This window comes from Neopelma chrysocephalum, unplaced genomic scaffold (assembly GCF_003984885.1).
Source record: "Neopelma chrysocephalum unplaced genomic scaffold, ASM398488v2 Primary Assembly neopelma1_23, whole genome shotgun sequence".
Classification (NCBI taxonomy): domain Eukaryota; kingdom Metazoa; phylum Chordata; class Aves; order Passeriformes; family Pipridae; genus Neopelma; species Neopelma chrysocephalum.
Genome location: NW_020897691.1, coordinates 13,022,190 through 13,047,463, shown reverse-complemented (window position 1 = coordinate 13,047,463; position 25,274 = coordinate 13,022,190). Strand labels below are relative to the sequence as shown.

General features: G+C 40.9%; 1 protein-coding gene across 1 annotated transcript in view; it reads left to right on the top strand.

Moving 5' to 3' along the window:
* The first annotated feature begins 282 nt into the window (after positions 1-282).
* Positions 283-25,274, top strand: part of FNDC1 (fibronectin type III domain containing 1) — a 43,981-nt gene continuing 18,989 nt past the window's right edge. The window contains exons 1-12 of the mRNA XM_027687222.1: positions 283-484; positions 877-975; positions 2,865-2,979; positions 4,021-4,208; positions 4,848-4,955; positions 8,232-8,420; positions 9,124-11,475; positions 13,225-13,334; positions 15,134-15,245; positions 16,190-16,570; positions 21,213-21,278; positions 23,173-23,334. Of these exons, the coding sequence (XP_027543023.1) occupies positions 283-484; positions 877-975; positions 2,865-2,979; positions 4,021-4,208; positions 4,848-4,955; positions 8,232-8,420; positions 9,124-11,475; positions 13,225-13,334; positions 15,134-15,245; positions 16,190-16,570; positions 21,213-21,278; positions 23,173-23,334 (4,084 nt within the window). The remainder of the gene's footprint in view (positions 485-876; positions 976-2,864; positions 2,980-4,020; positions 4,209-4,847; positions 4,956-8,231; positions 8,421-9,123; positions 11,476-13,224; positions 13,335-15,133; positions 15,246-16,189; positions 16,571-21,212; positions 21,279-23,172; positions 23,335-25,274) is intronic.

The window sequence follows — 25,274 nt, the reverse complement described above, 5'->3', positions numbered from 1 at the left end:
GTCCTTGTGTTACAGTATGTTTTCACTTTTGGTGTCTTGCACCAGTCTGAATGAAGGGCCTGGGAAAATACACTGAGTATTGTATATCCAGCTTGTAAACTTGCTGTTACTGAAATTTAGTTGTATAGAAAAAAATAAAAAGCTATAACATTATGTTCTTTATTCTGATGTTAATAGATATGCTTGCAACAGACATGCATGGACTGCTATACATGTCATGTGCTTCATAATAACTATGATGGGGTTTGTGTGTGTGTTTACTTATTTTTTAAAGAGAAGGACATGCCAAGCAGACCTCTGAGAGTGCGTGCCCAGTCTCCAGATAGCAAGTTACCTTTTCGGTGGAAGCCACCTTATGGAGCAGGCTTCAGAAGTCCACGCAGCAGATCCCAAGGTTATCCCCGTGGGTATGGAGAGAGCAGCCGAAGGATGAGCTATGCTCCAATGCCGCAAGAGCGGCAAAACCAGGAAGCAAGAAAACTAGGTGAGTTAGATTTTCCTGATAGCACCCAGTTTAGCTAGCACACTTCTGTAGTCCTCTGTGGCTGCTAGGTAATCACAGATCACATGTTGTTCTAGCCATCAAACAGCCTTCTTTCTATAAATGAAAATGCTTACTACGATTGTATTCTATAATGTGTTTTTAACAGAGAGTAGAGTATTACCTAAAGAATAGGGTAGAAATTGTAGAAGAACTTGATGCTGTGTTAAAGAGACATGATGTATGAGTTACTCATTAACAGCAGAGGGAAAGGGTGGAGAGAAGAGCCATATCCCAGATTATCCTTGCATGTAGTGAGACCACTCTAAAATCCATTATTTCTTTTCAATGAAAAGGATGACAGGAAAGCCTCTGTTTTTCCCCTGCATGTACAGCCTCTGAATCAGTTCATGTGGTTTCGCTGCCAGCAAGGAGCTCCCAGGGACGGAGCCAACCTGTCTATAGGTCATCTTTAACAAAAAGAAAAGTCACAGGTATGTTTCTTTCACGTCTGCTGTCAATGAATGGAGACAATTGGATACAAAGAGAAAACTTTGTGATTTTTAGACTGCAAGTCTTTTGGTGCTGGAGCTGCTAGGTTTTTCCCTGTGTGCTAGAGAGCTTTATGGATGTCTCCAATTGCTTCTTTAATTCAAGCAGGATTGATAAAGTAATACAACTCTACAACATGATTGATTGAGTTTCTGAGTTGGGTTTTTGTTTTGGTGGTTTTTTCTTTAGTCTCCTCCTATCTATTGAGAAATGTTATGCATTTCAGTAACTGCATAGGAAGACATGATTAAATCGAAGCCAGGACCCCTCCAATGGTATGCCGCCTTCTCAACTCTCCAGCCCCTTTTCCAGAAGCATCAATCTGGTCAACAAAGGTTTTCACTTTCTTTGGGAAAGAAGGCATTACATACTACTGCCAAGGTTAAAAAGGATGAGCGAGATTCTGAGTCCTCTCCATGCCAACATACTTTTTTTGCTCCCTTGCATTGTGATGCAAATGCCATGGGAGTGGCAGAGTGTTTAGGATATTTTGATAGTGATCATAGAGTCATAAAATCATAGAATATGCTGAGTTGGAAGGGACTCACCAGGATTATCAAGTCCAACTCCTGGCCCTGCACAGGACACCCCAGGAATCACACATGTGCCTGCGAGTGTTTGTCAGAACTAAGAACTGGGGTGTATTGAAATCCCACCTCACACCTTTTCTGGGGAGGCAATGCCATCCATTTCTCATGTTCACTTTCTCGCTTCATATGCTCTCATTGCAAGCCACTTGTGAATAGGTCCCCTAAGCCACTTAGTAGATGGGTCTTCTTGGCTACTTTTGTATAGTAGCTGTTTGGCTTGGAAAACCTGGAACTGTTTGAGAACCCTCTGCATTAAAAACCTGATTGGAAGAGGTGAAATGTGCCTCCCTGCTGTCTGCCATCTGCAGGCAGTGATGGTTTTCGGGGTAATGTGCCACCTGCTGAAGAGAAGGGCAATCTTTGCCTCAATTTCAGTCATACATGAGTAAGATCCCTAGAGAATGAAATTGTACTCTGAACTTTCCCTTTCCTGAGGCATCAGTATTTCTTCCAATATTATTTGTCTGTAAAACTCTGTCTGGAAGGTTGCACCTTGTACATTCTGTGCCTCTGGGATACTGGGAAGTAGTTGCTGTGACACTAATTAGGAAAAGTTAAAAATCTTTCATGGGCCAGTGGATAGACTATACTCTGATGGACAGAGGGAAAAGGAAGCCTCATCAAGATTAAAAGCGTCAAAAAATCAAATAGGTTTCCCTTATTTTTAAAGTTTTTTAAATTGTTTGCAAAAGATATTCTGATATGTCAAAACAGCCCACTGCAATGATTTTTTCATTCACTTTTTTTTGCCTTGTATACCATAAAAAATTAAATGTTGAATTCAAACAACCTGTTCGAAGCACTCAAAAACATAAAAGATACAGGAATTCTCCCTTGTGAAGAATTTTTTGGAGAAGGTTTTATTGCTCTTCAAAATGAAACCAAATTTTAAAATCTTGAAATTTTTCATAAGTCAGAATTTCTACTCTCCAGGCAGCTCTGGCAGTGAGTTTGCCAGAAATGATGAATATCATTATGTTAATAAAACCTTTGCTGTAAGTGATAGTTTGGGCACCGATAGAATATTGAAAAACTGTAGAATATATTAGTACTCTGGTCTTTTAGGCAGACAACTAACAAAAGAAATGATGTTTCTGTGGGATACCATCAGTAATCAATCTACTTGTACTTGTAATTCAGCTGTGCTGTGTGAATATTATAGTGTCAGCTGAAGACATGTGTTGATTTTTATGAGAGATCTAATGTTGTTATTGATATGCTATTCTGTTTTGCCGTTTCAGAGGAGGAAGAGGTGGAGGTGGCACACGACATAACTGTTCGAGTTATGTCCTCTCAATCTGTGCTCGTTGCTTGGACAGACCCAATGTATGAAAAACAGAAGGTTGCAGCAAATAGGTAGTTAGCCCTGTGTTTTTTAAATGAATACTGAAGGGGAACTGCTGCTAACACACTACTGAATGCTTTTGCATTTATTTAATTACTGTTGGTTATGAGAATAATTTAGCTTGCCTCCCAGCACTGTTAGTATTTAGAAATCTGTGTAAGTGCTGAAATGTTGCCATCCCCAGCTGTGGGTATTTTGCAGTTCAAATGCTAATATGTCACCATGGTCAGCAAATCCCCACGTGTCCATGGGGAAAGAAGAAGTGGGGGACAGGGCACAGCCCAGCAGAGGTGAGGTCTTGAGTTGGATTGGCAAAACAGACTACAGCTTTGAGACAATCATACTGTGGATGAAGGAAACATCACTGCAATGGGAAAGACACCCGTCATGGCACCCTGCATCCTCTAACCTTCCAGAAGGCCCATGCCGCTGAGGCTGAGCAGATCGGGGGCTCCTGTGGGTGAGAGAGCTTGACTCACAGCAGCATCCCACAGCAGACGGAGACCACAACAAACAGGGAAATGGGCTGGAAACTGCTAAAGGTCTGAAAGCACTGGCTTGTGTTGCTCAGCTTGGGAACGCCAAAGAGCTGTGCAACCTGGTGTGGAAATACCCTGAGGGTCACAGCAGGAAAATTGATAATTTCAGATATTCTCTGTTTCCTTGTGGAAGCAGCTGTCTAGGCAGACATGTGGGAACCAAGCCGATGCTGCTCTGGGAGCAAAGGGCTCCCAGCCATCCAGCTGTGCTCACAGCCGTGGGGCAGTGAGATGGTGGTGTGGAGCCCTCTGTGACTTCCCCTGGGGGAAGAAGGTATTTTGAGTAAGAGTCTTGAAAGAGTGGTCCGGGATCACACTCCGTTAGAAGACAAATGTGTTTATTTAAAAGACGTTGGGTTTTCGTGGTGGTGGTACTTTATTTTTGCAATTTGGTAGGTTCCTCGGTAAGCCCCAACAGACTAGCTGAGGGCAAAGCATCCCCATCCCTCTGTGGTTCTGCTAATGCTAGGTTTCCACAGGTGAATTTTTATTTTCCTGTGTTTCTGATCCCAGGCAATATAATGTTCGCTATCGGGAAAAGGGGGAATCGGCAAGGTGGGATTACAAACAGGTGTCCAACCGGCGGGCACTGGTGGAAAATCTAGTGCCAGACACTATGTACGAGTTTGCCATTCAAATCTTGGAAGGAGAAAAGGAAGGCAAATGGAGTGTGTCTGTTTACCAACGGACCCCAGAGGCGGGTATGTATTCGAAAGGTCTGTGGGGTAACACAGGTCTTAGGATTTGAGCTGTGGAATAGGGCTGACTTGAGGGAAAGTCAGAATAAGTGGTTGCCTGGGGCAGCAGAGGGTTGGGAATATGGGAAAAACCTCAGTGCTGCTGCCTGAATCCCTGCAGTAGTGCCCTGGAGAGCACACCAGACTGCTCTTGTGGTATGACAAGAACGGGGGGTGTTTCTGTGGGATGAGTTGCACCCCTGAAGCTGGATGAGCCCCTTCAGTGGGAAGAGCAGCATGTCTTCTGTCCCACTCTGTGAGCAGCAAATTTAAATCCTCTATCCACCACGGAGAAGCAGTCAGGCCCCTTTGGTACAGGGAAGTGGTCCCTAACAACCAAATTACCATGTCATTCCAGCTAAGCCACAGTAGCAGTCTTGTGCAGACATCCTGTTCCTAAAAATATGGAATAAAATTTCACTATGGTAGTCTGAGAGAGAGATGTAAACAGAGGCATGCATGGGCCTGAGTCATGTGTGCTCTTCACATTTATCTTTGAAATGACCATATAGTAATCTCTGCTATGAGAAGATGGAGCAAACGGTGTGTGCTGTGTTCGTTCACCTTTCTTAATTGCCTCTTCTGCTTATGGCTGTTTCACAGCTCCTGCCAGTGCACCTGAAAATTTGGATGTTTGGCCACTAAAGGGGAAACCAACCTCTGTAGCAGCATCCTGGGATGCTCTCCCAGAGAGTGAAGGAAAAGTCAAAGGTGAGTTGTCAGTGTTGGTTTCTAACTCCCTCAAGGAGCTGGTCTTCTCAAAGCCAGACTGCTGCCTCACAGTAAGCTGGAGCATTTGGTGTGCCAGGATTTTTTCGCTTGTTAATGGCTTATACCCAAGTAAGGTTTTCATGTTTCCAGCCCAGAGTCTCCACAGCACCACTGAGAAGCCATTGTCACTCTATGCCTGGGATGTCAGGGAGCTTTCTGGGGTATCATGCATGCACATTTTACCTCTTCTTCCATTAATAAACAGGTTGAAATGGAGCTCAAGAAGGAAGTTTCTGGAAGGATTTGTAAGAATTAGGTGAAGAAGGAAAAGTTGGGTAGTTGCCAAGAAAGTGGGTGGGCTTATGTTGTGATTTATTTCTAGTTTATCATGGAAGGAAAGCCTCAGCTTTAGAAGCAAGCACAAATTGTATTTTCAGCAGTTTTAGTGCATAAATTTTGTGTACTGTAGCATTATAGTCATAATGATAATTTGTCAGTGGTTATGTTTTTGCATAGTATTAAAAAGAAAAGCTTTCTGGGATTTTTTTTCCTGTTTCCCTCTGAAAATGAACAGGCTGATTTTTTGGCCTCTCCTGTTCTTCAGTGGTTGACAGGATTGTGTTCTCAAATTACACAAGTTTTTGGAGGTGCCTTATCAGCACTGTAGCATCTCAGGATTTAAAAAACCATTGGCCTGGAGGGAAGTATACTGTGTCTGCATATAAGACCTACTCCGTGTGTTTTCCAAGGTGGTGGTGGAATTAATTCCTTTTTGAAGTCAGTAGAAGTCTTGCCAGTTACTTCAATGGACCTGCAATAGTGTCCAAGAATTATTATTTCTTAAAGTAGGGTCATGCAGGGACATTATCTCAAATTTGAGATCTGCTCCTAATTTTGAGCAGTCTGTAGGCCTTTGTGCATTTTTGTCTGCTAATCATTAGATGATTCATTCAAGACAATAATTTTAGAGATACCTAATATTCAAGGGCTGAATGCTTGTATGTGTTCAATATATTGTGGTTTTTCTTGAGTATGAAGTGTTACAGGAAAGGCCTAATTTTTAAACTAAATAAATGAGAAGATATTTTTACTGGCTAAATAAAATCACTGAATTAGCACTTCATAGTCATTTTGATGGTACGTCGTAATCAGGAATTTTTGTCTTTTAAGTCTTTTGGTTTTCAACCCTATCCTTATATATTTATGCCACATATTAAAATTGTTGGAGAAAATGTCCTTCAGTAGTTATCTGAGAGTTATCAGAAGCTACACCAGTATCTCTGCAATTAAAGTAACACCTGTGTATCCTAGAGGAAAAAAGATTCAAAGCTTACCATGTCTTCTAATACATTGATTTATTTTTCAACTGAGAGCATTAAATGTATTTGCATATAAAATACTGATGAATTTTTTTCTTTATTTTGATGAACTATGCCTATGGGCTCATTTTCAGAAAAAATACGTTTCTTCTTTTTCAGGATGCCATTATGTTCCAGAGTTTTTTTCCTCATGGCACTGTGATTGCTCAGGTGTTGTTGGGGTTTTTTGTGTGAAGTTTTTATGTTTCAAGCTGGCAGCCCTTGAAATTTATTATCAAAACCCTGGTTTTGTCCAATACCTCTTACAGAGGACTTGAAAAGAAAACGAAGCCTGCAGATGTCTGAGATCTTACCTGCAGTTTTTGGGGGTATAATGGGAAGATTCCTGTTCGTGCCCACAGTTATTCCTATAGGGGTGAAATTTCTTCCAATACAGAAAACTAAGAAAGAGCACAGGTATCACAGTAATCTGAAACTCAAAGGTGAGAGCAGGGTGAGTTTCTTAAGTAGCAACAAGACCTTGCTTTGCTCTCTCTGCCATGGTGTTTGGCCTGGCTGTAGTTAAGCATAGTATATCAGATTTTGATTTTGTTGTACAGATATGATGTTGCTCCCATTTGGCAAATCCACAGTGCTGTTATTTTCTGGTAGAAGTATCTTTTCTGAATAAGAACCTCAATCATCCAGGCATGACTTTTACCTGTAGGTTACAGCTAAAACTCCTTTAAGCAAAGACTCTGCTGGAAATATTTATATTTGACTGCAGTAATATTGTTTCCAAGATTAAAGTAAGTTCTTTGGTGTTTTCATGGGGATGTCCCTTAGGCTCCAGCACTGCTGAAAAATGAGTATGTGGCCTTTGGAACTGGTAGAATTTCACCACAGTGGACTGGAAGAACTACTTTTACATGACTAGGGTCTTACAATAGAGTGTAATTATAGCTGTGTCAAGACTGTGTTGGAAATTAGGATCAGAAAGTAATTAATAGCAATGAATGATGTAATCTGATTTTAATACTGATGTTTTGAATGATAGTTATGTGAATACACAGTTTTATTCTTCTCCCAAATAATTTCTGTGGAAAAGAAAAAATTTTAACATTCTTATTTGGTGGTGAATATAGCTACCATCAGCAATGCAGTTATGTATTGTCCACATTGTGAGCGAGTTATGTTTTAGAATAATATTCTTTGGATCACGTGTTATTCATTGCAAATATCTTAGTAGCTAGTCAGTAAGTTCAAAATTTCTCTATTTTTTGGGAAGTATACAATGTGCTCATAGTCAGTGAGCCATAAAAAACAGGTATTCTGATCATAGCAATCTGCACTACCTGGCGTTCGCACAATCTTTCAGACTAGATTTCCACAAGTAGTAGGACAGCGCATATTTTCACGGCAATGTTCATACATGTTTTTTGCCTCCAGTGCATTTTCTCTTCATAGATTTCCTCTGTTATTTCTGATTTAGAGCACTTATATTTTTCAGAACTCATTTTTTTCCCCTTTATTAGTTGGTGTCCAAAAACAAAAAACAAGGTCTCCTGGTGCAGCACACCAAACGGCGCAGGAGTTGTTGCTATAATTTTCTCATGTCCCCCACACCTTCTCTGGAAGTGCGCACGGATGTCATCCGGCTCCTCTTGACACTTCATCCCGATGGGCATTGTTGCTTATGTATTTTTACAAAGGTATAGCTAACATACTGTCTCAGTGATTAGGTCATTGATGTGATTTGGTTTTGTCTGTTAAGATGAACAAATGTTCAACTTACCTACATATATATGTATATATCTCTCTCTCATGTCTTTATACTCCAGCTATTGACTCAGCGTGCATTGCTAGTGTATTAATTTTAGTAATGCACGTTCTAATTCATCCTACCCATACAGTCTGTCCGCTGGAAACAGGACTGTTTTCAGTTTCCTCCTTCCAACCGTCTGCCAAATCATTTCAGAATACATTCTTTCATACGCCCCGGCTCTCAAGCCATTTGGAGCAAAGTCCATCACCTACTCTGGAGCTACAACATCAGCCATAATAGACGGTCTTCAGGCCGGGGAGCGCTATATTTTCAAAATTCGTGCAGCAAACAGGAGGGGACCAGGTCCTCAGTCTAAAGCCTTCAGTGTCGCCATCCCAGCAGGTGAGCACCAAGCCATGAACCAGTTGCATAGTTCACCCCTTCTTGCCTTGGTCCCGGCTATTTTAATTCTTACTGACTTAACTCCTCTACGCTCTATCTAACCCATGGGATTTTACTTCGTTAATGCTGTTTCTGTTAGTTCTTTTTATTACTACATTGTCCAAATAAGTATTTGTCACTCTGCAGCAGGTAAAAGGACATCTTATGGACATTTTAACATCTTAAATGAATGCATGCCATACTCCATTTCCCGCATGGCAACACTATGTACTTTTGCTGTCCAAAGGCTTTGGGTCTTTGCAATGCTTTGGGTCTTTGGCTGCCCTATTCCTGAGAACTCCTGCTTGAAAGTCTTCAAAGTCACTTAGAGTGTTTTACTCAGAATGTTTGCTGGGTTAACTAAAAATGGGATCTACAGCATTACATGGGTTAATGCAGCATCATGCCATCAACATGACTAAACTCCGCTGAAGATTTGGTTTCACTGAAAGAGGTTTTACCCAAGGTACAATAATTCCACATAGGTACCTTTCTACAATCCAGAATTTAACTTAGCTGTACTGCACAACCTGGTTAATACAGAAACAATTGTTGTCTCATATTCTCGTAAGTTGTTTTGTTCTTGCTACCTGGGTGGTTTCTTCTCTTGGTCAGTTTTTTATGCATCTTCTATTGTGAATAAACACTTTTTTTTCCCCCCTAGATGCTCATGAGGATTCAGTTGCTCAGCAAAAGACAAATATTCAAGATAATTCAGAAGCTAAAAAAACTGGGAATGCTGGCTCATCTTCTCAGTCGTCTTCTGTTTCTTCAAAAGCCCAGCCATCACCTTCTTCTAAGCAATTATCTGTTCATTCACCTAACGTTAGTGATGAAAAGAATCTTCTTTCTGAATATAAGAATAAAATCTTGACTCGAGGGGTCTTGACTAAATCTCAGTTACCTTCTAGAAAGACAGGAGAGCTGGAACCTGATCTCCAGTCCACTGAGGTGACAGATGATCATGATTCCTCCCAAGAAGCTCCAACATCACCACTAAAAGCGCAGGACCAGAGGCGGAATGTTAGGCCCTTATCCCCTGGTCGTCCAGTCCACCCTGTCCTTTCCTCAGGGAGGACCTCTGTACGAACCCACGCATCAGAAGTGTCACGCCAGACGAGCACAGAGAAACGTGAGCCACCAGCAGTGTTGCCATCCTCAGCACAACATTCTTCTGCCTCATCTGTTCCCAAATACACAGATAATGAAACAAAGCAACAGAGGCAAAGCAGCAATAATGTGGCTTCTAAAACCTCTTCCCATCCTCTGCCTGCCAAAAATAATGATCTTGTGGGTAATGAGGAAGAGAAGCCAGACCCCATGCTGGTGAAACCGTCTTCTAAAACTTCAGAGCCTAGTCGCCCGGCTTTGCCATCGAGTCGGCAGTCTGCTGTCTCTCATGAGGTTGTCTTAGGTCGTCGCAGTGGGTCTGGCTCTCTAGGTCTGTCCAGATTAGCAGGTTCCCACGCTCGTGATAGCCATAACGAGTTTGACAATGAAGAAGCAGAGGACAGAGCAGGACAACCCAGTTCTAGGTCACAGCAAACAAGGCTATCCTCAGGCTCCAGTTCTCGCACATGGAAGGATTCAAAATTGGCTGCAGTGGCAGTCTCATCTAGATCTGCTGTTTCTGGTCACACTTCAACTCACTCTCACTCCTCTACCCGTTCCAAATCCAATGGGAAAGATGTTGATAAGAATCATAGGGAGGACTCACAAGATCAAAATCCCTTATTTCCTTCTCTGCCCTCTTCCAGACAGTCTTCTTCAGCAATCTATTCAAAGAGAAGAAATCCTCAGGTTGATTCTGATTCTCAGCTCAGAGAGACACATGGTGAAAAATCACCCCACTTTGACTCAGAAGAACAGCAAAGTCGAACGGCTGCTCCAGAAAAGCATTCTCTTTTGCAATCTTCTCTTTCCAAACACAAGCCTGAAGAACAGGACAGTCGAGAGGTAAAAGAAATGCTTGTTCGATCAAAACCAAGTGTGTCATTGTCTAGAAAGATATTCTCCTCTCATCTTCCAGTGGAGAAGACCTCCCACTCAGAGCCTTCACAGAGGGCACAAACCAGTCCTTCATTACTGCATTCAAGGGGCCGGCGCCTCCCATCTCACATCTATTCCCAGAGTAATGAAGAGTTGCAGGAAGATGATGATGAGGATGTAACAGGGGGCAGTGACAGAGCAAGCAGTCACTCTGTGTTTCCTAAAGAGGTGTCCTCTTCTAGGGGATTACCTTCATCTTTCTCTCAGGGAAGTTCAAGTTCATCTCAATCAAAGCAACAGCAGCCAGGTTCTCAGGTACCTTCTTACAAACCAAAGCATATTCAGCCAGACTCCAGTTCTGCCAGTGATACAGCAAAAGACAACCAGTATAATCCAAGGTTGTCGTCCACTTCGAGACAAGCTCGTCCTTCATTACCTACTCGCTCAAGGGTTGCTATGAGAACAGCATCCCAAACAGAGAAAAAATATGGTCTATTGCCCTCAAAAATGTCTGACACTGAACTTCCTCAAAAAGTTCCTTCATCTTCTTCATCTAAATCTCATCAGTCAGTTTCTAATGAAGAGAGTGATTATTACAGTGAATATGATCAGAAAGAAGTGGAAGAGAAACCCACATCTTTGGCAGCAAAATGGTCCCCTGCTGTTTCTAGAGGTAACAAAAACACATACGATGACACTACTAGCAATAAAAGAAAATCTATGGACACTCTTCTACCTCACAAAGTAAGTTCTGAAGAGGAAGAGGTGGAAAAAGCTTCAACATTAAAAGTGGCTTCTCCTGAATCACCAGGAAGCTCTGCCATAGCATCACATATTACTCAGTCCTCTAACAAGCATACCCCATCTAAACCAAGCTTTGTCTGGCCGCATTCTCCTGCATCTACCACCACACACACTGTTTCTCCAACAGTTTCTTCTTCCACTTTGTCTCCTCGTCAGCGACTATTGAACTCCAGGCTACGGAGCCCTTCCCAACGGCAATTTGTCAGACCTCCTCATAGACCAGGTATCTTGTCTTTGTTGTACTAGTCTCACTAATTGTGTTTTTCCTAAGGTCAGCAATTAGCTGAAAAGTCCTCCATCAGAATGCAGGTTCAGTTATTTAGTATAACATAGTGCTTTTTATTTTGATGGTTCTCAGGGAGCCCAGTCCTCGAGGACATTGTCCGATTGGTGTAATGTGGTGCTCCAGACCTTTTGTCCTGTGGTCTGATCTGCACAGGATCCCATGATCCACAGAGGAGATGACAGAGTTAGGTACTAAATTGGAAAAAGGGCTATGTTCCTTATTGAGCAATGAATTCACTGAATGCTTACGGAAAGAGCATTTGTACTCAGAGTACGACAACTTCTCAGGTGGATAGCTCTTCATGACAGGGATTGCTAAAAGGCCTGTTCTGTAGTTCTGTAGTACTGCCTTGCCCATGTCTACGCAGTGAGGTGTTTCCTCATGATGTCCTGGCATTCTGTGTTTTCTTTAATTAATTTTTAAACCACTTTCTTCTTTTTTCTAAATGACAGGTCAGGGTTGCCCATATCTGTTGAGGACTCTGCACATCACAGTCAGGCCATCTAATACCTTTATGGCTGTGATTTACCCCAAATTAGGGACTTGCTTTCTGGCAGAATATCTGATGACCCTGGGTAGTAGAACAGAGGTGTGTCACCTGTTGATTCCTCATGTCACATATGGAGAATCCCAGACAGTTTCAGTGACTTTGATAAGTAGAAATAGTTTTTCTTCCTCCAATGTTTGGACATCCAAAGTAATATTGAGTGACCTGAATGTTTTAGTAGCAGCGTTTTGTTCAACGTGGCCTCACTGTTACACAATGAGGACCATGCAGCTGGCCTATTGTATTTGATATGCTTTAATCAGACTTAGTATTGTGTAGAGGTTCACCAGCTTAAAGAGCTTTAATATGGGAGCAGACTTGAAATAATGCTGAGGAAGATAAAATGTATAGCATGAAAAAATAACACATTTCTATATGGAGGTTGTATAAGCTTACTACTAGCAATGCAGTTGCGAAGTTATAGCCAAGAAGTGTTCAGTTAATATATTTTTTCCAGTCAATATATGTATATACTTTCATTATATTTTTCTGGAGACAAGTCTCTGAGCTAGGCTATGAAAATTGCTGCTGTTTCGGAGCTGGGGGACCTGCAGCTCAGTGCCACTGCTTCTCCACCTCTGACCTGAGTGTGCTTCTGTTTAGCAGTGGTTTTTCAGCTAGAGGAGAATCCTTCCTTTCACGGGTTAAAAAAAAGTTGTAGAGAAAATTGCCATCCCCTCTCCTTTCAGTTTGTCACTACAGGATATAGTATAAGGATAGGATTGAATAAGTGTTTGCATTTAATAATGATTTCTTCCCTCATCCCACTTCAAATATTTACAAAATATCGCAAACATTTTAATGACTGTAGTGTCATCGAGAAATATTGACCTGCTTTCTTAAAAAAAGTAAAGAGGGAATAAAGAGACCAAATAAACATGGTAGAGACAAAGCATGAGTACTTAAACTCTTTAAGAAGAAACAATTTCAGATGCATGTGTCAGCTACAGGAATCTAACAGTGTCACAACAGTTGCTCCAAGCAGAAATGGAGAGCCTGGTGTGCAGAGTGTGGTGAGGGCTCTTTCTGCCCTCGTTTGTGTTCAGGTCAGTCAGAAAATGCCTTTACTTGCAATTTAAAATGCAGTTTGTAAGTGGCACGGCTTTCTTCAGAACAGTGTGTTTTCTTCTATGTTTCAGGTTACAATGGCAGACCAAATCTTACAACGAAAAATGGAAAAATAATCCCTGGTAATAATGGAAAACCAAGTGGACAGAAAGTAATCAATGGCCCTCAAGGAACAAAGTGGGTAGGGTGACCTTCTCTCCAAATTCAAGATGCTTTGGCCTTTTATAGTATTTACATTTTCATTAAGAAAAGACAGGCGAACAGTGCCGTCAGTCAATGAAGCTGTAAAGTTGAAGTTATACTGTAAAGTGAAGTCTAGTTTCCAGTGCTCCACCGAAATCTAATGACAAATTCTGGATTTTGTTATTTTAACATTTTAAATGTCTAATTTAAAGCATGATGGCTCAAATTTTCAACTATAACATTACTCCCATAAATTTAGTGATTTAGTGAAACATTTTCTCTTCAAAGTCAATGGGACTTAGACTCCCCAGTGACTCAGGGCTTGTCTGCTGTGCAGTGTGAGTGGGGACTGTCCAGGATAATTATTGTGAAAGATGTGTTCAGCAATGCTTCTCCCAGACTCATGCTTCAGGTAGAAGCTTGTGAGCAAGAGTATTGAAATGTAAAGTTACTCCATAAGTGTCACAATGCTTTAAATGCACATATGTAGTTATCTTTTAAGTATTTTGCCATTCTTACAGACATTCAAATACCCCTTTCCAGAGATATTTCAGAAGAGCTCAGATGCCATTGATAGGAGAGCCCCACGAGCTGCCTACATGCCCAAACCTTGTCTTTTAAAATCCTTTCCAATGAATTTATAACCAAGGAAAGCAGGGAAGAAACTGGTGCTTCCTGCACGTTAGCCCATGTGCTGAGCAGTTGGAGACTGTGGTCAGCCTCCCTGGCATTAGCAGAGCTGCTCACACACGGCATTGACACATAAAGACATTTATTTTATGACCACTTCAATCTCACCGTTTGCATAGAGGAACATAAAAATGCATCAGGTATGTCACATTCAAGGGGGGGCATTTTGAAAAACATGCCCAAAGCCCTTTAAATAGACTCCAAAAAGTGGGCAAGAAAGGTCCTTGAGTGCCCATGGGGCATCTCTCTCTGCCTCTTGAGAGGAAGGCATTGCTGCAAGCAGGGCAAACACCTTGTAAAGCAAGAGGATCTATGCCAAATCTGGGACCTGGAGGGCTTCAGAGACTGAGCTCATGATCTGCTCTCCTTCCTGCTGCAGTCTTTTCCTCAGCACCAGATGGTCTGTCTTGCCAACCTGGAACTGTTGATCATGTCTTCTTCCCATTTTCCTTTCAGCACTTAACACCTTTTGCATTTTTGTGTTTTGTGGCTCAGCATCTGTTACCTCAGGTTAAAATAGCATACAATTAAGCTCTTTCGGATTGAAATAGCAACACAGACTGGATTTTAACTGCAGTTAGCTCTTGAATTCAATCCAAGCTCTCAGACACATTTGTTTTATGAGACAGAGGCTTTTCTTCAGTCTGCTGACCAAATTAAAATCTGAGCTACTTTGTTTTCACTTCCATTTCAATATAAATTTACTAGTTTAATTTTTCCATTTTCTTTGGTTCACAGACATACTTTTAAATCCCATCTTCAAAAGGATTCAGGGTCATACTGGAATCAGTATTACAGGAATCCACCTTAGGAGTCATGCAGCCCAAGAAAATCAAGGGAATTGCTCCTTTGCATATGAGAACTACATTAGATGATATGAATATGGTTATGCAGCTCTGGAGCCCAGAGATTTTCTGGGGATTTGCTTTCTTCAGCCATGATTTTTCAGTGATTACTATCAATTAGGCCCTTAAAAGGCCCTGTGTGTTGTAGCTATTCCTGAACATCACACTTAGTGTATAAATTTCCCCAGGATTTCTGTTGCTATGACATTTCATTTCACCTTCTCTTGTGCTAGCTAAAATTGAGTCCATCTATTGCTTTTAGATTGTAGATCTTGACCGAGGGCTAGTGTTAAATGGTGAAGGAAAATACCTCCAAGATTCCCAAGGCAACCCTCTCCGAGTGAAATTAGGAGGAGATGGACGTACAATTGTTGGTAAGTTACAACTTCCTTCTTAGAGAAAAAACATTTACAGTTTTTGTACCCATAGTATAAGTCTTCAAACTGTTGACTGCTTCAGGTCTCATGAAAGCCATTTGGAGTTGCTTGTACTCAGATCTCCATCACACAGTCAGCACATTGCAGGATCTGGGAAGGCTTTGGGGCATTCTGTGGGATTTCAGAGTATGAGGCAGCAAGAATCTCTTGAGTCCATCTTACTTGTATCAGCATTATAAAGAAATGCAGAACTTAGTCAGAATAAGGATTGGTGAATGTTTATATCTTTGTATATATAAAAATAATTATTTCCCACTGCTAGCACTGTACCAGCCATATGTATGTGTTTATTTCATTTTTTCCTCTGAAACTGACCACAAATAGTAAGAAACCCTGTGTGTGATCTCTGAAAACACTGCTGTTTGCATGTCAGTTCACCTGTATAGGTCTCTTGAATACAAATTCAGTGACTGTTCTTAAACTGGTTATCATGAATATTTGCAGTATCCAGAATCTGGCACACGAGTTTATCTGCAGTGACAGCATCTCACCAGCTCATCCCAGTGTTTCCTTGCACATTTGACATTAGGGAGCAGAATATGGATTCATTATACCTTTCATCAGCAGTTATGAGAGTGACTTAGATTAAATTCACTGTCTACACATTGTGATTCTGAAGTGAAACCTCCCTAGAGTGTTTATCAAACAGTGGAAAAAAAGTGAACACCACTGTGGTTTATCTGAGGTTCTTCTGAACCATTTTCCAGCTTCCTTAGCCATGACTGTTTCCTAGATAACACCCTTCTTCTCTGTCAGTTTAGTTGCAGGAAGCTCTTTTCACACTGTCAGTACTCTTGTGGTATCTACTGTGATAAAACACCCTGCTATAAGACTGAAATGGATTAATGGTGAGATTTTTCAGTTTTGTTTTTTTTTCCTAGATGAAAACGGTGCCCCAATGGTAAGTCCTGATGGGTTACCTTTGTTTGGACATGGCAGATTCAGTAAACCTGTAGCGAGTGCACAAGATAAACCAATAATAAGCCTTGGAGGAAAGCCTCTGATTGGTCTTGAAATGGTTAAGAAAACAACCACTCCCTCAACTACTACTACAACAATACCTACAACAACTACCACAACAACTACTACAACCACTACAACAACTGTTGCTACATCCACCACCACCACTCCCGAACCAACCACCACTGACCCACCCACTGAGAAACCAATCCCAACCTGTCCTCCAGGCACCTATGGACAGTATGATGATGAAGGCAACTTGCTGTTGGGGTTCGATGGCCTGCCAGAGTGCAATGCAGAAGGTAATTTCCTTTTGTGCTGTTTTGATTTCCTTGTCTGTGCTATTTGTACAGCGGAGTTACACAGATGTAAAATGGGAAAGAATCTGCCTCTGAAGACTTTGGTCCATTTGATAAGGTAGGAGCTGAGATTAGAGGATATGAAGAAGGGTTTGGGTGTTAAATGTTTTTTCATTGGAAAATTCCAACTTTCCCTAAAGCTGAATTTTTCTGTGGAAATACGTTGTTTTCAGCAGGTTTCTTACCTTGTGTTAGATCCACTCCTAATGCATGTATTCACTCAAATGTAGACAGTAGTTTTGTGGTCAAAGCAGTCACATATGAGTTTTTCTCAGTCCATTTCAGGCCAGGGAAGGACCTGGAGGCACCATACATTTTGTCTATTTTGTGTTCATTTATCACAATGAATTCTGAAAAGTCTCTCTTTTGAGCTGTAGTGGAACCAGCATTTGCAAAGTGGGATTCTTGTTCTCTTGTCAGCCCTTGGAGATAAAGATTGTCTAACAGGAATGCAGCACAGCACAGATGAAGCTGGTTAAAGTCAACCTTGGCTCTGCACGGATAAAGCAGAGAGTTGTACGCTAATTTCTTTAGAATATGAAAATACAAACCAGTGTCAGTGCATGTCACTTTTTCCCTGTTGCAGTTATACAAGCTTAGGATGTGGTGCCAAACTGAAATCCAGAATAAACACATATAAATGCACTAGAGTCTTTGGGTGTTGAGCCTGTTCCCTACTATGTTTTATGCTTTCCTCACCTGAATGTTGCACTGCAAGCCAGTTAGATGCTTATTTTGCAAAACCAGATCAGGGAGCCTCATACCCTTAACTTTCCCGTTTGTAGGTAATCCCCAGCTGAGTCTACTAATGGGCAGAAGCAGCAGCACAGCCATAATTTAAAAAGCATGTCGACCATCAGGCATCTGCCAATGGCAGTAGCCAGTTGTAATGTGTAGTGAGATCCCTTTACCTTTCCCCCATACACCTGTATCTCATAAACCAAAGTAGATTTACAAGTAGGTCCTGTAACCATGGCCTAGGAAGCTGAATGATCACTTTGAAGAGTGTAGCAATATGGAAAGATGTGGTTTCAGCAACTCACAGTGGGTCTAAGAATGGAATCTTTGGACAGGATCTCAGAAGCAGAAAACAAAATTCCCTTACCAGCTGCCCTGGGTAATGAGTCAGAGATGTCAATGCCTTGTGCACATGGAATTACAATGAGTTATGGTGTTAATATTTATGTAAGAATTAGCCCCATATTTGACAGCATGTATTTACAGAAGTCTACTTGCATGTGTATATATGCATGGATGTGTAAGCACAGAAATGTATGTATATAAAAATGACCATCATTGTTATATATTTCTGTGAAGATTTTTGCTCTTCCCTTTGGTGCTTTCATAGTTCTTAATTGTATTTACAAAAGTGTTACAAATATTGTTATTGTATATGATCACTCTCGTAATTTCATATTTGCCTAAAGGGAGCCCTGGTTTTTGGTAGAGTCCCTCCCACACCTCCAGCTCCTTTTGCTTTTCTTAAATATTGATTATATCTTGTAATGTTTCCTCTCTTTGGCCTGCGCTGTTTGTTACCTGGAGGACCTCTTCTGAGAATACAAATTATAAGAACAGTAAGAATTCATGAAATATGACTGGGGTTAAGCTGAATGTAGGCTCCAGAAGCTGAGCAACAAAAAGCTTTGCAGTATTACTTTTAGCAGAATTGTGGGCTGTGGTCTGGGAACTTTCATGTGATTTTATGAACATTTAAAAACATTCTGCTTGGGTTTTTTGCCTTCTACCAGATGAGCTTGCTGAATCCTTGAACTTTGTAGAGGCATGAATAAAAACTAAGTTTTTACTCAGGCTGTGTGTTCAATGAGAATGGCCCTTAAGTCACTTATAAACTGCCTGGCATTTTGACAGTATGTCTGCAAATGCCTCACAGTGGAAGACTAAAAGGACAAGATGGTACTGGATTTCTACTTCTTGCCTGGTATATAGTTGGAACAGTATTAGTCTCTACCTGGCAATTTTGAAAGCTTCTCTGAAGAGCCTAATCTTTTTAGTTTTTTTTTAATCCTAGTGACCTGCCTCAAGATTTGATAAACATAGCACAAAAACCTGTCTGTTCCACAGAGGAACTTACTTGAAAAGAAATCATTGTTGTCGTATTTATTTAATGATGGCTGGTTTTGTTTAACAAGTGAAGTGTATATTTCAAGAGTGACAAACAACTACTACTTGAATTATCAAAACAATTATTGCAGTTTTTACTTGTCCGTTTCCAAATTATGTTTTTATTTTGTCTTTCCCTTTAATCTGAGTCTAGAAATTATTCCAGATCATTTAGTGAAATACTCTTTCTGCCGAAGCTTGATATTTGTTGCTAAGTGCTTTACTCACAAACAGCCAGGGGCTGCAAGTGCCAAAACCCACCGCCAAATATTCTATTCAAGCTTTGGCAAATTCTCTTACTCTCTTACTCTTCTGCTCAACCCAGCAGAATTTATGGTCAGTGTTTCACTAGATTCAGCAGTCTCTAACTTTCAAGGAGGAGTTTGGCCACACAAGCACAATTTGCCAGCAAAATCAATCAGCTAAACTTTATTCATAAACTCACAAAGAAAAAAACTGATGGAAACTTTACCATGTGCTGCGTGTGATAAAATCAAGGGATGGATGCACAGTCTGCTGTCCTTATAGATGTCCAAAGGCTATGGCAGGTGGCCATAGGAAGACTTAGCCTTATTTGTTACAGGCAGGGTTCGCTCAAGAGCTTAAGCGAAGGGTGATGGAGCAAGCTGCAGAACTGCAGCTGGTGTATGTACAGAAAATGATAAAATGAGAGGTCTTTTGGGAAGTACCCCTATTATCACCATTGCACAGCTAATGCTAAACAAGCCCAGACAGTGAAGTTGAGTACAAAAATAGAAAATCAAATTTGACTTTGCTGGATTGTAGGTAGGTGAAAGACTGACTATCTAATACGTGTGAGTGAGCTGAAATCTGCCCATGAAGGATTTCAAATTTCTGCATATCTGATCCTCTGTTTAATGTATGCTGAGCGCATACATTATAGCTGTTGGTTGATGCTGGTCAGCTGTGATGAGATCTGCAGAACTACTTTGTGACTGACTACCCTCAGAGAAGTCAAGTGACTTCCAAGGGGATCATCTCCTGAAGAGTGGCTGCAGAAGTCTACCATGAGAAAATGTCAGTTTCTGATATATGAAGGTTTGACAAGGATTAACCTATTTCCTGTGTTTTCAAAGCTTATTTTGGCTTTGAAATCACACTACAGATTTAAAAGAAAATGATTGTAGGAGAAAAAAAGCAGTCTTATACAATTATTGTTGATTCTAAACAAAAAAAAACCCTGCAAAATGAAAATGTATAATTCAGATTATATTTGTGAAATATTTAACATTGGCAGTTGAAATTTTGCATTATGTGTATTACTGACTTAGTGAAAATAACAGTGTTACTTTCATATTGAGTGTTACATTACCAATTTATGTGAAGTGTCCTGAGATCAAAGCTGTCTCTCTCTTGTCTTTGTTCACACACTGGCCGCTCCTAGCGTTTCGTCGAAGACTTCTGATGGTGCCTGCAGTGGGTTCCACCACAGTGCTTTTGCTTTGTTTGCTTGGCTTTTTATGACTATTCTGAGCTTTGTGTACTCTTTGACTTCCCTGAATAATATGTGGAGAAATATGTCTCTCAGAGTGTGCAGGAAAGCCTCCAGGATTCAACAGATGAGATATTTGATGGTTGATGTATCTCGTGCTGGATTCATGACCTGAAGAGATACTGAGATAATATGAAGGAATAGGCATCTGTGAAGTCTTTTTGTGCATTATTTTTGGGGTGGATTAGGAGTGTGTTTTTGATGTGCACCTCAGAATCATCCATTCTTGCTATGCTTTCATTTGCATCATGGAGCAATCTTTGTGTGCACAAACTGAATTCCTGTTGGATGAAACTAAAGCAAAAGCAGTGCTTCATGATTGGGCCAGTATGTGGCCCAACCTGTAATGGGCCTTCATTCTGCAGGATCAGACTAGAGCTAGTGCAAAGTAAAACCCCAGAAAATCCAGCACCAAGTACTTCATTCTACAAATCCATTTCTTTTGGGCTGCACTACTTGCAAGCATTGACACAGTCTGTAAATGTCACAGCCCTGTGGGTTGTTTGTTTTTTATACCTCCACAAAAATATTTGGACAGAAGTATTTTAATTGCTTGCTTGTTTTCTTGTTATATAATGTTTTCACATTTGCTGCTCTTGAGACTATAAAATATTTTCAAATCCTGACATGAGTGTTACATATTTGTTGGCAGCCTACCTTTGGTCCAGAGCCACTGTGGCCTGGGGTGGAGCTCCTGGCAGGTGCATTACTCTTGATTTTGAGTAGCAGCATTGAACCCATTTTCCCCCAGCAAAACTCCTGGCTACTACATTTAGCTGCTCATGTGTTATTCTAAATATGTAGAGCAGACTGTCACTGTGTTATTTGGAAACTAGGCAATTATCTTATTTCTTTACAAATTAACTGGCTAAATATTTTTATTTTAAACTTTATTCCAGAAGTATTTTATTGAATTCTTAAAGCGTTTTTTTCTTTCTCCTACAGTAGATACGTTCTCGGGACTGGATTCAGATATGACAGCAACTCCAGAGGCATATGTGATATATGATGATGGTACTGTTTAACTGTAAAAGTCTATTGCAAGTGGCATGTTTGCGGCTGGGGGTTTTTCTGTCTTCTTTCTTTGAAATTGGGTTAAGGGGGCAGATTGGTGAATGGGAGCTTAAGCAAGGGGTGGTGAGCTGGAAGAGTCCTGCATCACATGTGAAGAGAAAGGGTGCAAAGACACTTGCTTCTGGACGTGAAAGTCCCTTTCTTTCGGTCCTGCAATCTAACAGGAGCCTGTTGAGGAAATAAATTATATTCAGAGCTGGGTCATACAGACACTGCTTCAATCCTGGATTCACTTCCTCTGGTACAACTTATAACTCCAGCCCAGTCAAAGTCAATGAACTCTTCTGAAATAGAAAATCCAAATAGTATCTGAGCCCTGGAAACTTGAAATACCTTAGTGAGTTTTTAGCACTCTACAGCAGTATGAATATTTTTTTGTCTTTTTTTTTAATGTGTAGTCTGTATTTAGACAATTAAATATGCTCATACTGAATAAGATCACCTACATATAAAATAATTAATCTGCTAAATTCATGTAGAATTTCAATCAAAGAGATTTGAAATTAGATGAAAGAAGAAGGAAATATTTTTGCAGAGTTATATTCATGCCATCTTGATATTATAATCCAGGACACACAAAACTCAGCTGAAGATGAAGCCTCAAGTCCCAGCATTTAATTATAAGTTTGCACAGGGAATGCAAATTCTCAATTACTAGAAATAACATTCACTTTCTGTCATCAGTGCTATTTAATGTTCTATCCCTTTTAGTCCTCAAACTCCTGCTTCTACCGGCACGTAAGTACAGACCTCACTTAAACAAAAAGCTCTTTTAACAGAATTTATGGCTCTACAGTAATGAAAGTTTTTTTCTTTGTGGTTGTAGTGCTGGGATCTTAAGTCAAACCAACAACAGAAAAGCACTTAAAAAGGGAGTGCAGCAGCTGAGCAGAAGATATCATAGGTGTTTGAGTTTTTAATTCTGATCACTTCATACTGAGACTGACCTTTAGAATATGAGGAAGAGAGAAAGAATTAAAAACTGCACAAGACCTACATCGCATGTTCCTTACATCCCCATGAATGCAGAATACCCTCAGTGCACAGGTCTTTTACCAGGCTTCCTCTTAGGTACAGGTCACCCGCAGAAAACATATGCTTTAGGAATTTAGCACGAAATTCTCAAAGCCATGAGCCAGGCCCCCCAGCCTGCATGAGGTCATGACAAGGATGCCAAATGCTACTTTCCCTTCATTTTGTGTGTCAATCAGGTAGCACAGTAGCTTTTCAAAGAGCACTGAATTTAATGGGACTGAACATCAGGATGTTCAGTAATGGCCATAAGTGGGACCACAAATGACAAGTACCAGACTCCACATCTCAAGTTGCAGGAGGGTTTAAGAGCAGTATGAACCACCTGTAGTGGTTTAAAATAACAACACAGAGTTAAGAGTTTTCTTAAAGAGCCATTTTTTCACTCCCTTATCTCCTTCATTTGGCATCTGAGGGTTTTGGCCAGGGATTCAGTTACTATGCCATCTTCTCTTGGCGGTTGTGAAGGGAGGTAGCAGATGCTCTTTCAGGATATTGCCATATGAATACACTTGTTTGCTTCCATTCTATTTAAATTTGTGAGTGAGGTCTAAATCAGCAACAACACTATTATTCAAAGGCAAAGACTTTGTGTTCTGTCCATCAGTTTGATAGAAGCCATTGCAAGGCTGAGGTGCAACCAACCTCCACTTGGAGGCCTGTAAGGAGTGTGCAGCAGCTAGGGCAGTGTATGTTGCACTCCTTTGAGACTGTCGCTGGTGACAGAACTGTGTCCTTTCTCATACTTGAGCCAAAATAAGATGAAGCATGCTAACATTTTCATCTTATGTTTCCTCTGAAGACTACGAGTTTTTTGAGAGCACTTTGCCAGCAACCACCACCACTGTAACCACCACCACTGCTTCTACAACAACAGAATTGGAAGCTGTCTATCCAGAGACTAGTGTTGTTGGCACGGGCCCTATGTCAGAATATGATATCGCTGGAAAGAAGCGGTTCACTGGTAAGGATGCCCTTTGGTTTATGTAGCTTACTACTTGTACTGCAAAGAATTCTTGTTCTAGCAAGGTCAACCCTTAAGCTGAGACCATTGTGCAAACAAATCCATCAGACTTGTGTGTGGTCCTTTTAAGGACTGCCACCTCAGAAGCCCAAAAAGCAGTACCTTATTCCTTGCTTCTATGCTTGCATGTCTACGTGTGGGGCCACACCGCTTTTGTTCAAACCTCTTTGTACTCTTTCAGTGTGAATGCTCTGCTTTGTGGTTTGCATCATATTCAATCTAGATGAAGTCAGTAAGAGAGCAAGAGTGTCTGTTCCAGTGCTTTGTTCAGCTTAGCTGCATCAAACTTCACACCAGTAGTTCAAGCAGTGCAAGTCTCCATGTAGGTGTGAGTCTTCCTCTGGGGGACTTAATTGTTTTCCACTGACCCTTGCAACCCCAGTGATTTCATCCACCTTGCACAAGCATGTATGTCAAAGGTGTGCTTCAAAGTCAAGTAATGAAGGGCATTTTGGATGTGAACTTTCCAAAAAATAAATCCAATGGAGATGAATTTGATTTTGCTATTTTTATGTTTGCTCTGTAGAAAGAATTTGGTGAAGGAACCCCCAATACATTACATGAGCCATGAGGCTGTCTCCTGTGTACACGAGCTATTGAAGTGTGTAGGTTGTTGTTGCAGCACTGACTTCAGAGCTGCTCTCCTTCTTTGTCAGAGAAGCAGCTGGGGGCCAGAACAGAGGGATTTGGAGATTGTAAGGCACTGCATTCCAACCTACACCCCAGACTGGTGACACCCCCTGCAGCCCTTTACATACCTCTGGAACTTGAACTGAGGTCAGATCAGCTGCTGACTCACCTGGCATTTCAGATGGGAGTTCAGGGGATGGAGAATCCTCTTTAATCCATGCATTGCCTTCCCTTCCAATATCCACAAGCTTCACGCAGCTTAGAGTGGAACTCTGCTGCTGCAGTAAAAATTTGTTTTTATATATGCCAAGACCTTTTCCAGTGCATCTTCAGTTTCCCCATCCAAACAATTTCATGATGTTTCTATTCGGCTCTCTCGTTACCAGTGCTTCTTGATTCGTTTGGCTAAATTTAACTTCATTGCGAGATCTGGAAAAAATTCCTTTAGGGCATGAAATCCAATAAGATAAACCAAGAATCGTTGGTTTATGAACATTTCAAGGCACTAGGGAAATAATATTACCATTTCAATGAATTGTATTATTGCAACTGAATAAACATTTCCAAAGTAAGTTTTATAGTCCTTACTTTGAATGTTACGGTGACTTTCAAGGCAATAAAAAGATGATTTAATCTTTTCCTGAACTGAAGTGCAATTCCAGTCAGAATAAAGCTTTTAAAAATAGAAGTTACAGGTTGGGAGCACGTGCCTGGAAGATAGGGACTCATGACTCCTGGTCCCTTAGTACCCAGGGGACCACAACAACAATACATTTAAACTGGTTGGACTTCACCTTGGAATTAGTCTTTATATTGCCTTTGTTGTTTCACTCCAGCTTCAAATTGTTTGTGTAAGAACCAACCCACCTGTAAAGTCTTAGATGATCGAAGGCCCTGTCAGGGATCTGTTCCCATGTGTGGAAAAGCAGAGCTTGGGTGACATTTTCATCCTACCTTCCAGAGCAGCTGGAGGTAGTGTGTGGAGAGTCCTGCAGTCAGACTGCTCTCTTCTGCTTCTTCTAGCAAAGACAATCCTTCTGTCTTTGTGTGATTTTGTGCAATTGTGAGTGTGGGGTAGACCTGAATATTGGCATCCCATTCCCCCTGCTCATCAATCAAATTGACTTTGAGCCATGCTTTGTTGGCAGCAGTTGGCTGAAAGGGGAGGAATTTTAAAATGCATCACAAAACTTGACTCTCTTCAAGAAATTGACAACCTGTCTGCTACTCTATGGTACCTAACAAACTGT